The 16,925-nt window shown below is 39.6% G+C and overlaps 1 protein-coding gene across 1 annotated transcript; it reads right to left on the reverse strand.

The window, feature by feature from the left end:
* Nucleotides 1–15,243: 15,243 nt before the first annotated feature.
* Nucleotides 15,244–16,837, reverse strand: LOC122992544 (TLR adapter interacting with SLC15A4 on the lysosome). Its single transcript, XM_044366374.1, has 2 exons — nt 16,495–16,837; nt 15,244–16,377 (listed from the first exon to the last, which is right to left on the reverse strand). The coding sequence occupies exon 2, from the start codon at nt 16,373–16,375 to the stop codon at nt 15,416–15,418; it is 960 nt and encodes a 319-aa protein (XP_044222309.1). The 5' UTR covers nt 16,376–16,377; nt 16,495–16,837; the 3' UTR covers nt 15,244–15,415.
* Between the last annotated feature and the right edge of the window lie 88 nt (nt 16,838–16,925).

A 16,925-nucleotide genomic window follows, 5' to 3' on the forward strand; every position in this document is an offset into this window, starting at 1 on the left:
TTACGAGCATGATTGGCGACATCACAACTAGTTTGGAGCCAATCGCAGATCACAGATATCAATGAAAAGCCCTACCTCAAGGACGTTGAGGACCTTTCCCACTGGTGTCAGGACAACAACCTTCTCCTGAACGTCAGCAAGACTAAGGAGCTGATAGTGGACTCTGGGAAGAAGCAGGGAAGGAACTATGCCCCCTTTAATATCAATGGGTCCTCAGTGGAGAGGCTTTAAGTACCTCGGTGTCTACATCACAGAGGGTCTGACCTGGGGGCTGCATACTGACTGTTTTGTTATTGTTGTATTATTCCAAGCAAAGTATCTTTATATATCTTAAAACATGTCTGGAGGGGATCTTTAAAGCTGCCGAAGGGGAAATAAGCAAACAGTTCCACATCCAGCAGTTACGGAGCAACATTATCATTGATTTGGAGTCGTGTTTCCATCTACCCAGTGAATGTACGTCCAGTATTCACTCTCTTTTAGCTCTGTTTTTGGTCTCCATCAACTCCTATCTCTTAAGCTGCTGAATGCTCCACTATGTTCACCAGCTAGTTGCTAACTGTGTCTGTGTGTCTTTTGGTGCTGAGCAAGTACTGTGCATTGGGTTTTAAGAGCTTTTTCTCTGACAGCAGCTGCTTGTGGCCAAGTTGGTGCCAGAAATTTAAACAATGAGCTGAAACTCATTATAATGCTCTGTAAATCCAAGGGGAGCTGCAGAATCAGGTGGTAATTCTCTGTCACTACAAGCCAATTTGATACATTGTTATTATAAAAAAAAAAAAATGTTGATCATAGCCGCTTTAAGGGGTTAATAATACTTGATCAATGAAATGTGGAGATGTTTTATTGCTGAAGGTTTGGCTGTACATGTGCTGTGTAAAAAATTGCTTTCTAGAAGACGTACCATCAAATGAAGTACACTGAGTCATCAGCTTTACAGATCCACTTTCTCAGTTTTCTGTGATAGGGAGCAGATTCTCTCTCTGGCCCAGTGCCTGCTGGTCCTGAGCCCAGTTTAAAATGGCTCAGTACGGGGAGGCCCTCTCGCAACCCTATCACATATCCTTAAGGATGTGAGTGCACAAACTGCCATATCCCAGCATTACATTTACAAGTTAAGTTCTACCCATTTAACTGGGGAAACTCTTTGCTCCATTCCCTCCCCTAACTCCCATCTGCCAGTGGTCTGTGCCGAAATATTTCGGAATATGCAAAAAAGTTATGAATAAACAGATATCGATTGTTCACACGCATGCTGTCTGTGATCTGCACTTCTGTAGCGAATTGCAATGACATCCAGACAGTCAGAGTCAGACAGCATCAGCCACGCTGCTGCTCAGTGTCTACTGCTGAAATTTAGAGCAAGGTCAGTACAGAGGAAGCGACTCACTCAGACAAGGAGCATGGGAAAGTGAGAGCGACATGCAGGAATTAAAGGGGGAAGGAAAGACAGAGTAAAGAGCCATTTAAAATAAGTTTCAAGTTGTCAGTGTATGATGTGTTTGTATGGAAGTTTTATGAAAACTTTGCCAGAAATTTAAAATTCTCCTTTGAAAAGATAAATTGCAAGTGTATCCACTTAGGTCTACAACTAATACTTTGAAACCGAACTTTTTCAATATGCACAGATTGCTCAGGTAAATACACAAAATGCTTTCAATAAGTGAGTATTATTGCTTTTGCAGTGGTAAGCATTTCCTGAAGGTTGATCACACAAATGAAATTCTGAGGTTGCCGTGACCCAAGAAGACAGCTCTTTGGCACATTCAACCGAGCCGGCCTTGAAACACAAGTGTGGAGAAGAACACAAGGTTTTTACCAAACACCCACAGACACTCAAAGACAGGTCTCAGAAACATAAGAGGACAACTTTGTATGATTCAAGGCTTTGCATTAAATGGCTCCCCTGGAAAAGTCTTGTACTGCATTGTTTGTTGATTTGTTGGGCGCTCTTCTGGCGGTTGCTATAGTGACTGCCTCCATTTTCTCTCTGTGGCTGCTCACATAAAGGACTGTGTCCTTGTCTCCATAATAGTTACAAATTGAATACTGCACTTTCCAAGGACTCATGTCACCAACTTACATCAGAGTGAGAGTGTGTGTGTGTTTGTGTGTTAGAGGGGAAGAAAGAAGACAAGTTTGCTTTAGATGTGCTCGATAACTGCAAGGTAAAATGGACAGGTTTTTTTTTTCACTTCGTTTTGATTTATTTTGTGGATCAAAAAATATAAAAGAGATAATAATGCTATTATAAAAACAGCTCAATGTTAAAATGAATGCAGAAAGACACAAGAGATGTGAATAAAAAACAAATAACAAAAAAAGCAGGAATATAAGAACACAAGGATTAAAAAAGGACCTCTGTGCAGCAACACGAGCGGTCCATAGTATCAGAGAAATTTAGATTAACGAACCATTAAGACCATACAGTCATTGTTACTGTATGGTCTTAATGTACTGTTATAGATCACATAAGGACTGCACTGTCAGTCCAACGCACCTCCATATTTCAGCTAGAAATATTGAATCGTACGTCCAAAGCAGAAATGAATGAATGAATGAATGAATGAATGAATGAATGGTCATACTATTAGAAATCTCAGAATGTTTTCTTCACATAAGCTCTCAATGACAGTGTGAAAGGTTCACCCAAGACCTGTGAATACCTGACGATCTGGCAACCCTTAACTTCAAGCTGTGTTACGTTGTTGACTATCTGCAGCCCAGCAGCAGAGTCAGTAATGAATGAACGGTGGTTAAACTGAAGTGGTGAGTATTTATTGTTAAAAAGTTATAGACATAAAATAATTTAAAATGTCTTCACTGGACAAAAGTAACAACATATTTGAATGTGAGGCATTAGGTGCTTGTTAGCTCTAACGTTTAATTAAAGAACTTTATTAGTGTAGACGGAAATTGCTCCCAAAGCAAATTAAGACATCAGGTCCTTTTCAGAAGAACTGAAGTGTCAATAACAGCTGAGCTTATCTCATAAGAATGTTCTGTAATCAATCCAAACATTTATCTCCTTCGACATTATTAGGATACATATTTACTGTATATGACCTCATACTCTCCCCTTTTCAAAGAGTGGATGAGTAATTATTGTATATGAGTCATAATAACATGGATTATTTATAAGGTAAATTAGCTGCAGCTTGTCCAACTGATTTGTTTGTGAATATGCGGGCATCATTTTATTTTAAAACCCTGTCAGCAGCAGCCGAGCAGCACAGAGTCACACAGACGGGTGAGCTGCAGCCTCTCAAGTGAGCTCTGATGTCATAGTGAAACAATAATACCAGGAGAGCTTTTTGAGATTATTTAAAGATATCAATCAACAAACTGAAAGAAGCACAAAGTCTGGAAACCTCACAGCAGAGATTGGTTGGTTCAAACAGAGCAGCACATTACCTTCAGGTTTCTATACATTTGTTTTCATATTGCAGTTATTGTGAACATCTATCATATGTCAGTTTTAAATATTAATATTAGTATGAGATTTACATCAAAAAAATAAAATGTAAAATATCTCTAACAACAGAGAACAATTCTTGCCTGTTATATCAGCAAATATATATTCAGTAAAATAAACTTTGTTCAGAATCAGGCTCTTAATGTGTGTTTGTGCAGGCATCTGTGCATATGAAAGAGAAAAAAGATATAGAGGGCAAGTGCTGTCCCTGCCAAAGTTAAAACCAAATCCACACCCTTGGTTGTACAGACTGTAAGTGTCTGAGACAAATTTGGGATTTGGGATTATGTATAAGTGAAAAGGACAAACGGCTTGAGTTGATACATTTATTTTTCTTACCTGAAGGTCCACCTACTAGAGGTGGAAGCACTTCATGAAGCACTTCACTGATTCGTGCCGTTCTCCTCGGTTCAAAGAGTTGTCAGGAATGACAATGTAGTTTGATTGCATCGCAGTTCTAATGCACGTCAGTAGGTTCATCAGTATGCAAACACATCACTGATTCTGACTGTTAAAGATTTGTTCATACATGAACTGAACCACCACTGTACCATGTACTATAACACTTGTAGCACTTACTAGCTGTTTGCAGAGCTTTCAACTGCATCTCACGTTCATCATGGAAACAACTCAGTTGAAGTATGGAATTTTGGTCACATGATAACAGGTAGTCATATATGGAGTGAGGCTGTAACCCCTGTCTCTGTTCAACGATGGTCTTGTCTTGGCATCAGATTTTTCAGATTTTACATTGGTCAGCTCAGCAGTGTTGTATGTTGATGGCGTGTAATAATCCTGTCAGGCAATAAAAAGAGCTCACTGATACATAGAACCTCTCTTTGGACAAACACAGCTTTGTTTCATTGTTTACTTCAGCTGTGGAACTATCACTAAATGCTGGTAAACAGCACACACACACACACATACACATATTAACACACTCTTATGTTACGATGGTCCATAGTCTGTTTGTCTCTCCTCTTGTAACAATGTTGAAGGTCAGTGTAAACACAAGGTCACCCAGCTCAAAGCAAACAAAGCAGCAGATATGCTAGCTTTTAGGCCAGGAACAAATGATTTTGCTATTAAAGCCTTCTTACGGGTTTTGTTCTAATATGTTGTGATGAAAATATGTTGTATAGTGTCATGTTGCATGGTGTTGTTTTGTCTTATGGTGCTGCTTGTGAAAAGTAAAAAAAATCAATTTTGGTTACTTTCATGATTCATTTGTATTGAAAATTTCAGTGGGTTTAGTGTACATTCAGTTAATGTCAAACACTCATTCATTCAAGTTTGAAAATGTGACAAATTTAACAAAAAATACTTTTAAATAAAAAACTGTAAATCAATAGAAATTATAAATAAAAGATGAGCATTGTCATTGACTTGCTCCATGTTCAACAAAAACTTTTAGCACCCGAAACAAACCACTAAAAGCTCTTGAACACTTGCCTTTTGAGATCTTTTCACAAATGTGCTGAAAGCTGTTCTTACTAAGATAAAGAGGACGGGTGGTGTTAATCTCATTGCTACCAGTGAACTACTTGGTAAAAAAAAAGAAGAAATCTCATGCACATTTCCAGGTTTATATCTATATTCTGGGGCTCTGCTTGCATAACTTTGCATGATTTACAGTTCAAAAAACTTCTTATTTATCTTATAGCTTACTGGCTCTTTATGCAGCCCTTCAGTTTAGCTTCTTTCTATAACACGCTGTTTTAGCTCCTGTCTCTTTGAGCCTTGAAAGGGAAGGGAAGATATTTTCAATCAAAAGAATAATTAAACACCAGCACCAAATATTTGTTTTTACCTTGCTGCAGCAATATAGACATGTTGGGTGATGTTGGGTATGGTCAGAGAGGCAAAAGAGCTGAAATAAAGACTTTCTGCTTGGTATTAAGTTACAAACTAAAACTGAAATCCCAGAGATCACATGCAGAATAGTCCATCAAATTGTCAAAACCTGCCGAGCCCATATTTCATAATTCGCATTGATATGGAGTGGTTGTAAAGTCTGCTAAATTGATACATTTATTGTCAGGTGAAACTTGTACTTCACTTACAAATGGGGACTTTCTCACATCTTAGATCAACCAATGGCGTGTGCTGTCCAGTTAGCTTATAGATGTAAGGTGTCATGAATGTCAAACACATTTATAGAGCTTAAGGGCAACAGAGTTACTACAATTTGTGAACATGGAGGAGCCAGATCAGATGAACGAATGTATACCATCATTGACCACAAAACAAATGTCTTTGCTTGCTGCAATGGATGCTGCTTGTGATGACATAACAGCAGAAGTATGCAGAGGATGGCTGCAGCATACAAGATGATTCTTCCCCCGAATGCATCGCAAGGGAGAGCATCGGGTGTGAGGTCGATGAGAATCTATGGCTAAACAGACAGGAGACTGTGATTCCCAGCACTGTAACTTTATTTTGTTACTATAATGCTGCATATAGTAAGCCCGTGTTTTGTTTCAATTTTTAGTTATTTTTCTGTTTACTGTATTGTACTGTGTTATGTGACCACTGCAGGACAATAAAATGTCTTTTTCCTCTCATTATATGCAAATCTAAGTGCTCTAATGCTTTACAAAGTGGAATGTGAAAGCTTGTACGCTTGAAATCAACATCTGAAGAGTATCCACTTTGATACACAATAGCAGTCAGCTAGCTACAGAATAATAACAGTCTGGTACAGCAGACATTTATTGTCAGTGAAAACATGTAGGACCAGACAGTAGAAATTAGGAGATAAGGAACACACTTCCAGAGTCCACTGTTATTCTGACTTCTTGGTTTTACACAATGTCAAAGGGACGTGTCATTTTGGTGGCAGTGACTTATTCATTGACACAAAGCTTAATGTTTAAACAAGAATTAAATGTTTGGGGTGAGTTACAGCCTTTTGCAGGTTAACTATAGTGTTGAGGTAAGAGCTGTTGGCTATTCGTTGCCTGAAGGTGTTTTGTGAATACAGCTGCAAGGATTTCAACAATTTAGATCGGGTATAAGAGGCACTCCAGAGGAATGCCATGTAGGTGGCTCAATCACTTTGTCATTTTGTAAGTTCAAACCACCTTGGATTGGTTGTTTGTGAGGAGTAGCATGTAAAGGCTAAGGCTGAACCTCTGCGACAAACACTTTGTGTTTCATGTGGCTGCTTCATACTAAGTCAGCCCACGTTTTGCCAGTTAAACACTTTTAATATAAACTAGCAGCAATAGAAAATATTTCATTAGCATTAGCAGCAACTTAAAGCTGGAGTGCAGGACTTTTGTCTCCCCCTCCTGGCAGTGGGATTAATTACAAAAATACTGTCGACACACACTTACGTCATAGGCTCCTCCATAGCTTACTCCATCGCTACTGTCATGGCTGTAAAATAGTTGTTAAATTGTTTGGAGTGTCACATCAGAATTTGATCCATTTGGTCTGATAACATTTAGAAAAGTCTAGAAGAGCCGCACGATTAAATTATTTTATCCCTATTCAAGTTATCAGAGAGCTAACCGGAAGTTAGCCATAGAGCATGTGCAGTATGTATTCATCCAGCCAGCACGGGAATGTCAAACACAACATCAGATTTAAAACTCTGGTATACTGTGAAATACAGAGAGATTTATCTGGTGGTGATAGGCTTAATCAGCATTGTGTGAACTCATTTGGCAAGGGCTTGAATGTAACTGACGTTCATTTATCTGTAAAAGTTCCGCACTGCAGATTTAATAAACGGAGAGGTAATTAACAGTGTTAAGAGAGTGAACACTAACCAGTGAGGCTGATACCAATGAGATTAAAAACCAAGATGCATAATTACATACAGTACATGCATCGTTTCATGTGCATCCCTCATGCGTATGAAGGCAATTTGAATCCAGTGCAGGAATGGCGGACCCCACCACTAATGATGAAAACAACAATATAGAGAGGTAATTACAGGCTGTAAATACTGGCTATGGTTATCATAATGGGTATCAAAAACAGGGTTTGATTTCATGAAAATCATGAGGATGATATACTTAAAAGAATTTAAGGTAACGCTTAACTACCTGTACAAATGCAAATACAGATAAACATGCTACAACAAAGTGTCAGTAACATGAGGGAGTGAGGCATTGCAGAGGCGGGACACTGCAGTTGTAATGTCCTTGTTGTGGATAAATTGTGTGTAGAACATATGCCACGGGGACGTGAGCTAATTAGCCAAGGTTGAGTGGGACTCTGGGGGTTGGGGTTCGGTGGGTCTGTGTGTATGTGTGTGTGTGTGTGTGTTTGTGTATGTGTGTGGAGGGGGCTGTGGGTGGGGGTTAACATGTAGGGGTGGAGAGAGAAGAAGAGGGAGAAGAGGCTGCCAAGGTCAAACCCATGAGTGTGCATGTGCTACTGAATCCACGCAGCACAATAGTCCCCCAGTGCCACCGTGACAGGTTCACTTCATTCAGTCTCCCCATGACTTAAAACCATCTTCACTTTGGCAGTATATACACCTTCGTTTCTCACTTCACCCTGCCTGCATCACCCCAGTAAGTCAGAAAGGATTATTTCAACAGAGGCGCTGTGAAAACACATTTAGACAAAACAGCGATTAAAATGCAGATTGCCTCACCTGACTCCTATATGCATATCCCATTTACCCGCCTTCATCCCTCTTTTCCTCGCTTGCCCTTTCTTTCAATTTCTACTTGTCCTTGTTGATCTATTCATCTTATCTAAATATATGTGACACCTTGAAATAACGTTCCTTTTTCACATGTATAGCCATTACCGAAAACACACGTAACACATGCATGCATCCATGTGTGTGTGTGTGTGTGTGTGCATGATGTGTTGAAAGGCTACTGAGTGAAATATGAAATAGAGCAGAGCAATAATTTATGTCCCTCCTATCTCGTTCTTTATTGGTCTCACAGTGACTACTGTATGAATATTTTTGCCTTACAGCATATCGAGGACAGGGTCATGTTTGCATAAGGAGGTAAATTATGACACTAATAACAATGTCGGCGTGCCAGGAAGAGATGTGGGAGGAGGTGAGGGCGAGGGGCAGAGTGGAAAATAGGGAGGAACTCACATGTGGTAGGATGTGTGTTGAATGACCAAGGTGAGGGAAAAGACATTGGTGGATGAAACACACATTTAGAATAAAAATAAAGGAAATATGGGACTGGTTTCCTTTTTTTTTTTAAGTGATAAAATGCAGCAAGATTAATGACTTGTTTTCATTTCCATCTCTAAAAATTCTCATTAAAAAGTTAAGTATTCTTCATTTGAGACTTAAGCACCTTTGGGCAACAATGAACCCATTTTCAGACTTCTGTAAGAGATTTACCGGCAACCTGAAAGTATCAACTGTATTCTTTTTGAAGTACAGTGAAATCTCTCTATAATCACTTTCAGACAATTATTTTGTGTAAGACAAGACTTACAAGACTACTTGACTACATGCCAGAGAGTGATAATGTTTGCTTCATTTCATCTATCTGATGATTCTAGTTACTAGTTACTTTGGAGATGAAGTTTTTACATACAAATATACAAGTTCATAAACATGATGCACTGCTATAGATTCAATCACATAAAGAGTGAACATAAAGTAGGTAAAATTTGCTCCTCCCTCAGCTTAAAATGCTGATTACTTGATGAGTACTTTTGATATGTTTTGGTGCTGTTTCTGTAATACAAGGCTTTTTATTTGTGCAATTGCAACTTTTACTTAAATAGGTGCTTTTCCATCACTACATTCTTAAAATCAAGGTACACCTTGATTTTTTGATAAGTGAAGAAAAAGGAAAAAAGTATCTATTCCACTGTGTATGGATGAGGGGGTTTAAGGGTAATTTAAACGATACTCTACGTTTTTGTAGAAGATGTGAATCTTTAAAAATGGGTTGTAAATGCATACTTTCATTCATGTAAAAGGCTAAATAATTTCCTGAAACAGCTGGGCACTGTAATTCTTTTAGCAAACTTTGCTCCTACAGGACTATAAAGGGTTTGTTGGGGACTATTTTTAGCTGCTCATTTGGTGCACAAGTGAACATTTATGGCAGCAGTACGGTTAATGGCACAGAGGAACAGTAGCTTTGGTTATGCAGACAATACTTTTTGTTAGTAGGATCAGTTCCTTATTGTTTTCATGAAAAATATAGAATAAAAACACACTTTATTTCAACTTTTTTTCTACGGTTAAACTTCACATCAAACTCAAATTTCAATACAAATGTAATTAATTGGAAGACATTTATTATAATTGCAAAGGTATAACTGCACTGGCCGATCATTTGTCAAATGTGTCCATGTTTGATGATTGAATGAATCTCTGTATATTAAGTCAGTGATATTTTGTAGATTACCTTTTTTTCTGATCATATTGTAGATGCTAGATGCAGATGTTTGCTCCCATAATCACAGACTGAAGCGGACACTCAGCCCATCATTGGTTGCATCACTAAATAATCTCATCTTATGCCACCATAGCTACACCTACAGTACATATTTATTTTCCACAAGCAGCAGCCTTTTGTTCAGCCAGTGCCTTGTTCAGCTGATTCAGAAGTAACCTTGCCAGCCTGCCATCATAATTGGCTACAGATCCATGAGCAGGGGGTGTATCCAAACTTCCTAGCCTCGCTGTTCAGCCTCTGCTGCTATTTCCATGTGCATACGATTTATTTTCAGATGTTCTACCTTGAATATCTTTGCAGTCAGCTTCACATACAAAACAGACTATGGTGGACTGATGGACTACGATAACATGTCAAATGTAGGTTAACTGTGAGATGCCTACATCTGTGTATATTGACCCTTCTTGATCCAATATGTTGTTTGTCTAAAAACATTGCAGGCTCTTAACCTGTGGCAACTGATTGAGGTTTTGAAGCATGTCAAATTTCACTCACATTACACTAATCTCATCCTAGATTCTTTTATAGCAAGAAGTTATTTCCAATTACACTTCTCCCTTTCTACACTTTCAAGTTCATCCATTGGCCTTGCTTATCAGGATAAATTGCTTCAGCACATCATTCTGCACTCCTCTTCACACTTTATTTGTATCAGTATGATTTTCATCTCTTTTCAGTGTCACTTTCTATACATGTTTTCTTTTGCCAAGGCCAAGGCCTCTGCTAAATGCCAGTTGAGTTCGTTGAACTTCCTGTTTATTGGAGACCTTGACAAGTACCATATGTGTTGTATGTTTCTTTATGCGCTATGAATCTGTAAACCTGCACTATACTTTAAAGCCAGATTAATTACAGTTTATTTTCATCAATCAGCCACGTATTCAACAGCCCAATTATTGCCCTGATGAAACAGTAGCAGAATAATTACTCTAAAGGAACTAATGAATTGAAACCTTTAAAAGTGTCCCCCAGCAGTGAGTGAGTACTTAAAATGGTGGTTCCTTTGCCTTTACATCTCTTAAGTAACCCTTGGTGTAAAACAATCAAACATTAACTTAAAATAATAACTGTGAATTTCAGACACTAACCCCTTTTGGCTCAATTTGTGCTCCTCTCCATACAGCATTACAATATTAGACAGCATTGGGAACTTGTGAAGGAGTCATTTCTAACTTCTCTTGCTTTATAGTGCACCAACAGAATATTTTCTTTTGACAGTAAAGGCTGAACATCACTTTATTATTATTATTACTGAGGCTTCAGCAGTCTAAGTCATATCAAGTGGATATCTGCCACATTTATGGTCTTTTTAGCATCAAATTGCCTCTTTGTGTTTCCTCAGACAGTGTTTCCCTGTTGAGCTGCGGTGGAAGTATAATAACAAAAAGAGGGACTTTGGCACTAAAAAGACTGTAACATTTAAATATATCTACCTGATTTGACTCATTTGGACAGCTGAAGCTTCATATTAGCTTCAGATAAACTTTAAAATACAATTTGCACAGAGGGAGGACTGTGGATTTTGGCCCCCATCACTTACATTGTAAATGCATTATGAAGGGATCTTCTAATGGTCAGTATGAACAGGAAGAATGATTATGGAAAGAAAACCCTATTTCAATGTTTGTTTGGGCACCTGACTATTGTTTTGTAATAATAATAATAATTTTATTTGTATAGCACTTTTCAAGCTAGGAGCACAAAGTGCTTTCCATTGCTGAGAGACAGCATAAAAAAAACAATCATAAATGCAAAAAGAAAAACACAAGAACAGCAAAATACAAGCACACAATTAAAAGACAATGTATAAAATGTACAAATAAATCATCCAAAAGGTAAAACAAGTGAATCTATTAAAATAAACTTAAAATCTGGCAGTTGCAAAACAGAGCTGTATGTAAACAAATAAGACTAGTTGTCAGATGGGAAGGCGAGTCTATAAAAATGTGCCTTAGGACAGGATTTAACAACTGAAACAGTGAAACAGCAGACTGAATATTAACTGGAAGACTGTTCCAAAGCTGGGGTGCCAGTACAGCAAAAGCTTGATCACCCTTTGACCTTAACCTGGACTCTGGAACAGCTAGAAGGCCTAACCACATCAGATCTAAGAAGCAGTTTTTTTTTTTGGACAGTAAGGAGTTAAGAGTTCACTGATGTACTCTGGCGCCTGGCCATGTAAAGCCTTGTAAGTCATGAGTAAGATTTGAAGTAAGATGAGTAAGAGATTGGTAACCAGTGCAAAGAGGCTAAAACTTGGGTGATGTGAGAAGGTCTTTGTCAGAAGTTTGGCTGCAGAGTTCTGCACAGTCTGAAGCTGAGCTACAGCTCAGGCACTGAGGCAGGTTAACAAGGTGTTACAGTAGTCCAGGCGTGAAGATATAAAAGCATGAATAATGTGCTCTGTATTGCTATAAGATAACATTGCTCTGATCTTGGAAATATTCCCGAGTTGGTAGAAACATGATTGTACTGATTTTTTTTGTGTGTTGTCCAAAGCTTAGCTCACTGTCAAAAATAGCAGTCTTTCAAGTTCTTAGCAGTGCTCTTAATATTTGGCCAAACTCATTCATTGAGATCTTGTGACAAATATGTTTGCAGCAATATGATTTGTAAAAGGGTACAAAGCCAGATAAAAAAAGAGACATAACAAGGGATAAAAGAACAAGTGTGTCACAAACTCCAGAACAGAGGGTCAGACTGTATGTGTGTGTTGGAGGTGTGAGGTGAGCCTGATGTCATCATGAGAACCAAGTATTGCCTGGAAAAATACAACTTATTCCAGCACATTTAAAGTTATGGAAAAGCTTTAGATTACAGCTCACATAGCCTTGCGAAAATGTCACATGTTTGCATCACCCACTGTGCAGAATCATCTGGCTAACAAGGTAAAATGTCAGTGATCCACACATGAATAGTGTTAAAACCACTAAAATACAGTGCAAGATATCAAGTTAAAGAAGAATAAACATGTGGGTGGATAAAAATCTGTTTTTCCAGCCAGTTACCATCCACATTCGCATGGGCACTGTGTGCTGTGATATATAGTCATGCATTATCACATTATGTTCCCCCAGCCCTTTGAGAGCCAGATCCTGCTGCCCTGTTGTCTCTCAAGGTCTCTCTCTGTCTGCTCTAGCTTAGCCAAGGTCACCCGCGCCGCTGCAGGCTCCCTGCAACCTTGAGCGGCTAACTGACCGGGAAATGTGTGTTCTCCCGTTCCACCACCTACATGTCCCCATGTCAATCAGCCAGATACATAGCAGGGCTGTCATTAAATGTTCCAGCATGCTGCAAGTTGGACATTAGGTCACTCCAGTAGATACAATCTGAAAGAACCACAGCCTCTCAAGGCCATTTAAAAAAAAAATTAGGAGGGAGAGCTCAGCTTCTGAATAAATGTTAATTGAATTAAGTGCCTTGACTACCTAGCTGTAGTCTGAAATGCTTCCACCTGTCTGTGCCTGTGTGTCTGTGTGTGTGTGTTTCAAACAGCCTTGAAATTGTGATGGATGTTTTGAAGTTATTTAGTCACATGGGAGAGGAAAAATATATGTAAACAGTATATGACTGTTCCAATTAACAAGGCAACATACTAAAAGCTTTTTAAATAAAGGCAAACCACCGAGTGCTACAGAGCATTAAAGCCACAATGGTGAGAGTGTATCTAGGACCTTGGATTTGATATGAAATCATGTGGCCTTGCCTCTGCCGCCCTCCATGTTAAAAGCTCTTTGTGACAAGGAAATTACTTTATGAACCTCTGAAAGACTTCAACCTTCCTGTTAGTTTCATTGCAGGAACATGAGAGAGGTGTGTTTCTTTGCCTTTTGTTTATCAGTCTCTTTCCCTGCTCTTGTTTTATGGCTGTTCCTCCATTCTTTGACCTCAGTCTTTCTTTTTCTTTAAGAGAAAACCTACTACTAATTACAGTAAATAAATAAGAAGTCTTTGCCCTCTTATTTATACTCTGTTTGCATCCAAATAAGTAAGACATGGTGAGTGATTTGTCAATCTACTGACAAGAAAAGGTATATAATTTGCATAATTTGTGTAATTTGGTGAAGATGAGGGGCTGTGAATAAATATTCACACCCTGTGTGCATACGTGAGACTGCAGGTTGCAGTTTTACCTTCAGCCCTTTAAACAATTCTTAACTTTTGCTGGAAAAAGAGGTCTGTTTTTCTTTTTTTTTTCCAAGGTCTGAGGAAATAAGTTTGTTTGATTATGCTCACACTGCTGTGCCTGGCATTGGGTGAATCACATTTATATGTGAGCATATTTTTTTGTTTTTTTTGTCTGTAACGTCTCGGCTCCTTTAACATGTACCTGGAATGTTCAATCCGGATAGAGGCAGAAATATCAAACATGTGTCTCTACAGCCTTGAGACTTCACAGGGCTCCGACTGCGGTGCTCAGCCCGGTAAACACACAGTTTCCTCCTGTTGCTCTCTGTTTGGACAGGAAACAAGGAAGCTGATCAAACACCGGCTCAGAAGGCCATGGCTGCACTGAGCTGGAATGGAGTCGCAGGTCTTTTCAAGGCACTTTAAATAGGGGGAAATGTCGAAAATAACATGTCACTTTTAGTGAGCAAATCCACTGGTTTGGAGCTCTGCTGGGTGTACAATATTTTCCCAAAATAAATCATGCAGCATAGATGTGATACTCATCACAAGCATGTATTTTGTTTATGCAGTAGAGGAACCAGTATCACAAACGCAGTTTAACATTTGGTGCTCAGTGCCTGCGTGCTTCAGATTTACAACCCAGGCTTGATGACATCATAGATTAGGAGTGGCAGGGCGTAGATGATAGGAAGCATTAGCTGGATGGATAAAAGCTGGCTGAGACAGTGAGAAAATAGAAGAGTGGATAGTCTGTTTCAAAGTCATTGGGGTTAATAAATCAGGTGATAATGCTTCCCCCTTGTGACTGTTTATTAAACTGCAGGAATTTATTAATGATCATTTGAAAGGGAGCATGAGAATAAACAAAAATGACCAAGACATTTATGGAATTAAATCTTTGGACAGAAAAATATATTCATAAGCCACTGATTTAATAGTGGCACCTAATACTATGTGTGCAGAATTTCGATTTCTTCAAACAAGCCTGCCAATTTTCAGATAATATATTATTTCAAATGAATTGCATTCAGTAAATGACAGGGACACCATTTAAATTATGTTCTCTATTACTTTACCGCAGAGAGACATTTAAAACAGATGAAGAAAAGAGTGTTGATCTTTACTCAAAGACATGGTGAGAAATAGAAAAAGCAAGGACATGATGTTATTGATGAATGATATTTGGGAAAAAAAATGCAAAGTCGAGTTTCAGTTTTCAGTTCCTGTCTTTATTGTCCTTTACAAAATAACAACAACAGCTCAACACACACACAACACATACACATGAGCCCATTGCATGGTGCACATCAAAAGTACAATACATAAATAGAGCCCATTCTCCTGGTAATTAACTAGTCTCATACAGAACTTGCTTTCAACATCCACTCAACACGGGGGGTTACTCCTCTTTATTCTCAGTGAGCTGCTCCCTGGATGCCTCATTTGAAATCTGCAGACAAGGAGTGCTGATCTCACTTGACTGCATGTCACCAGCCACCCGTAGCAGGCAGCTCAGGACCATATCTTTGGCCAGGCCAGCCTCCAGATTCCCTTCCCGGCTCAGCTGCAAAGTGATCTGGTCCAGGCTGGTCAGGACCAGCTCTGAGCCCAGTAAAGGGCAAATAGGGCCTGCTTCAGAATCCGAACCAGGCGCCCCTTCCCTGGCCATGTTCTCCATCATGTATTGCTGGTATAGGTCCAAGAGCTTCTGCTCCAGATAGTGATTCAGAAGGGAGTTGGAGAACGGTCCTTCGCGCCCCTGGAGCAGAAAGCTCCGATCACGACCACTTCCCAGCCTCCAACGATTCAAATCCCCCCTCAGCGGATGCAGAGGCCTGTCCTGTGATGCCTGTCCTGGGAGAGAATCCTCCACAGCTGAGGGCACATCACAGGACTGGAGGAAAGGGCCAACAGCCTGGGCATCAGTACAGACCCGCAGCTCGCCATTGTTGGCTAAGAGAGGCAGCACCTGGTCGCCTCCAATATGAAGGTCGCTATAGTTTTGGCAGATGCTCTGACAGAAGGAGGGAACCAAAAATGGGGCATCACCACCTGAGGGAGTCTGGGCCGGGATCTCTATCCCTGGAGAGATTTGTCTGCCTGGCCAGGCTCTCTGGAGATCCAAGGACTGCAACGGAGAAATGTATAACTCCACTGAAGCACCCCTGCTGTCTGTACTGTCTGTCTGCTCTGGGGAGTTGTGGTGAACGAGTAAAGTGCTTCTGCTGGGGCCTGGCAGAAGGGTAGCAGCTGCTCTCTGCAGCCTGTAAGCCCTCTGAGGAGCCTTCTCAGGAGGGAGGGGATCCAACTCCTCCAATTCACCGTAGGCCATACTCAGCAGTCTACCTTCACAAAGCATGGCTGCAACAAAGAGCACACACTGAGCATGAGCACAGGTTATCCCAGAAGCTGTGAGCATGAATCTGTCATTAAAATAAATCCTATTAACCTTTCTTCTGAAAACAAACACATTCCTACCTTGTAGCACAGTCTCCCAGTCAGCTGACAACTTGTTTTCAGATGACAAATGTCCAAGTACAATCTTTACCACAACAGAAGAAGGCACGTCTTAAACTCACTGCATGTTCAACAATACAGACTACCAAATGTTTAGTCATGTGCAAAGAGTGAGCACATGTTTGAGAGGGTTGTTTTATACCACTTCAAGAGGAAGTGGAAATGCCCTGTTTTTCTCATCTTTTTCCACCCAGTTCTGCAAACTTAAAACTGCAGCTGGGCTAATCATAAATATATTTAAACACATCATTCGTCTTAGAAAATATTTGCACAGGACTTCATTGACAGGCTGAACATATCCCCATATCTTAGTTAAGAAAATTATATCTATTTAACTCTCTTAAGACAATACATTGGTAGTTTTTATGCTTGCCAAATGAAGTTGGAGGTGA

Source organism: Thunnus albacares, chromosome 11, assembly GCF_914725855.1.
Source record: "Thunnus albacares chromosome 11, fThuAlb1.1, whole genome shotgun sequence".
Lineage (NCBI taxonomy): Eukaryota > Metazoa > Chordata > Actinopteri > Scombriformes > Scombridae > Thunnus > Thunnus albacares.

What these genes read in the sequence shown, in the direction of transcription:
- LOC122992544 (XM_044366374.1), bottom strand. Translation starts at nt 16,375, where the DNA reads ATGCTTTGTGAAGGTAGACTGCTGAGTATGGCCTACGGTGAATTGGAG.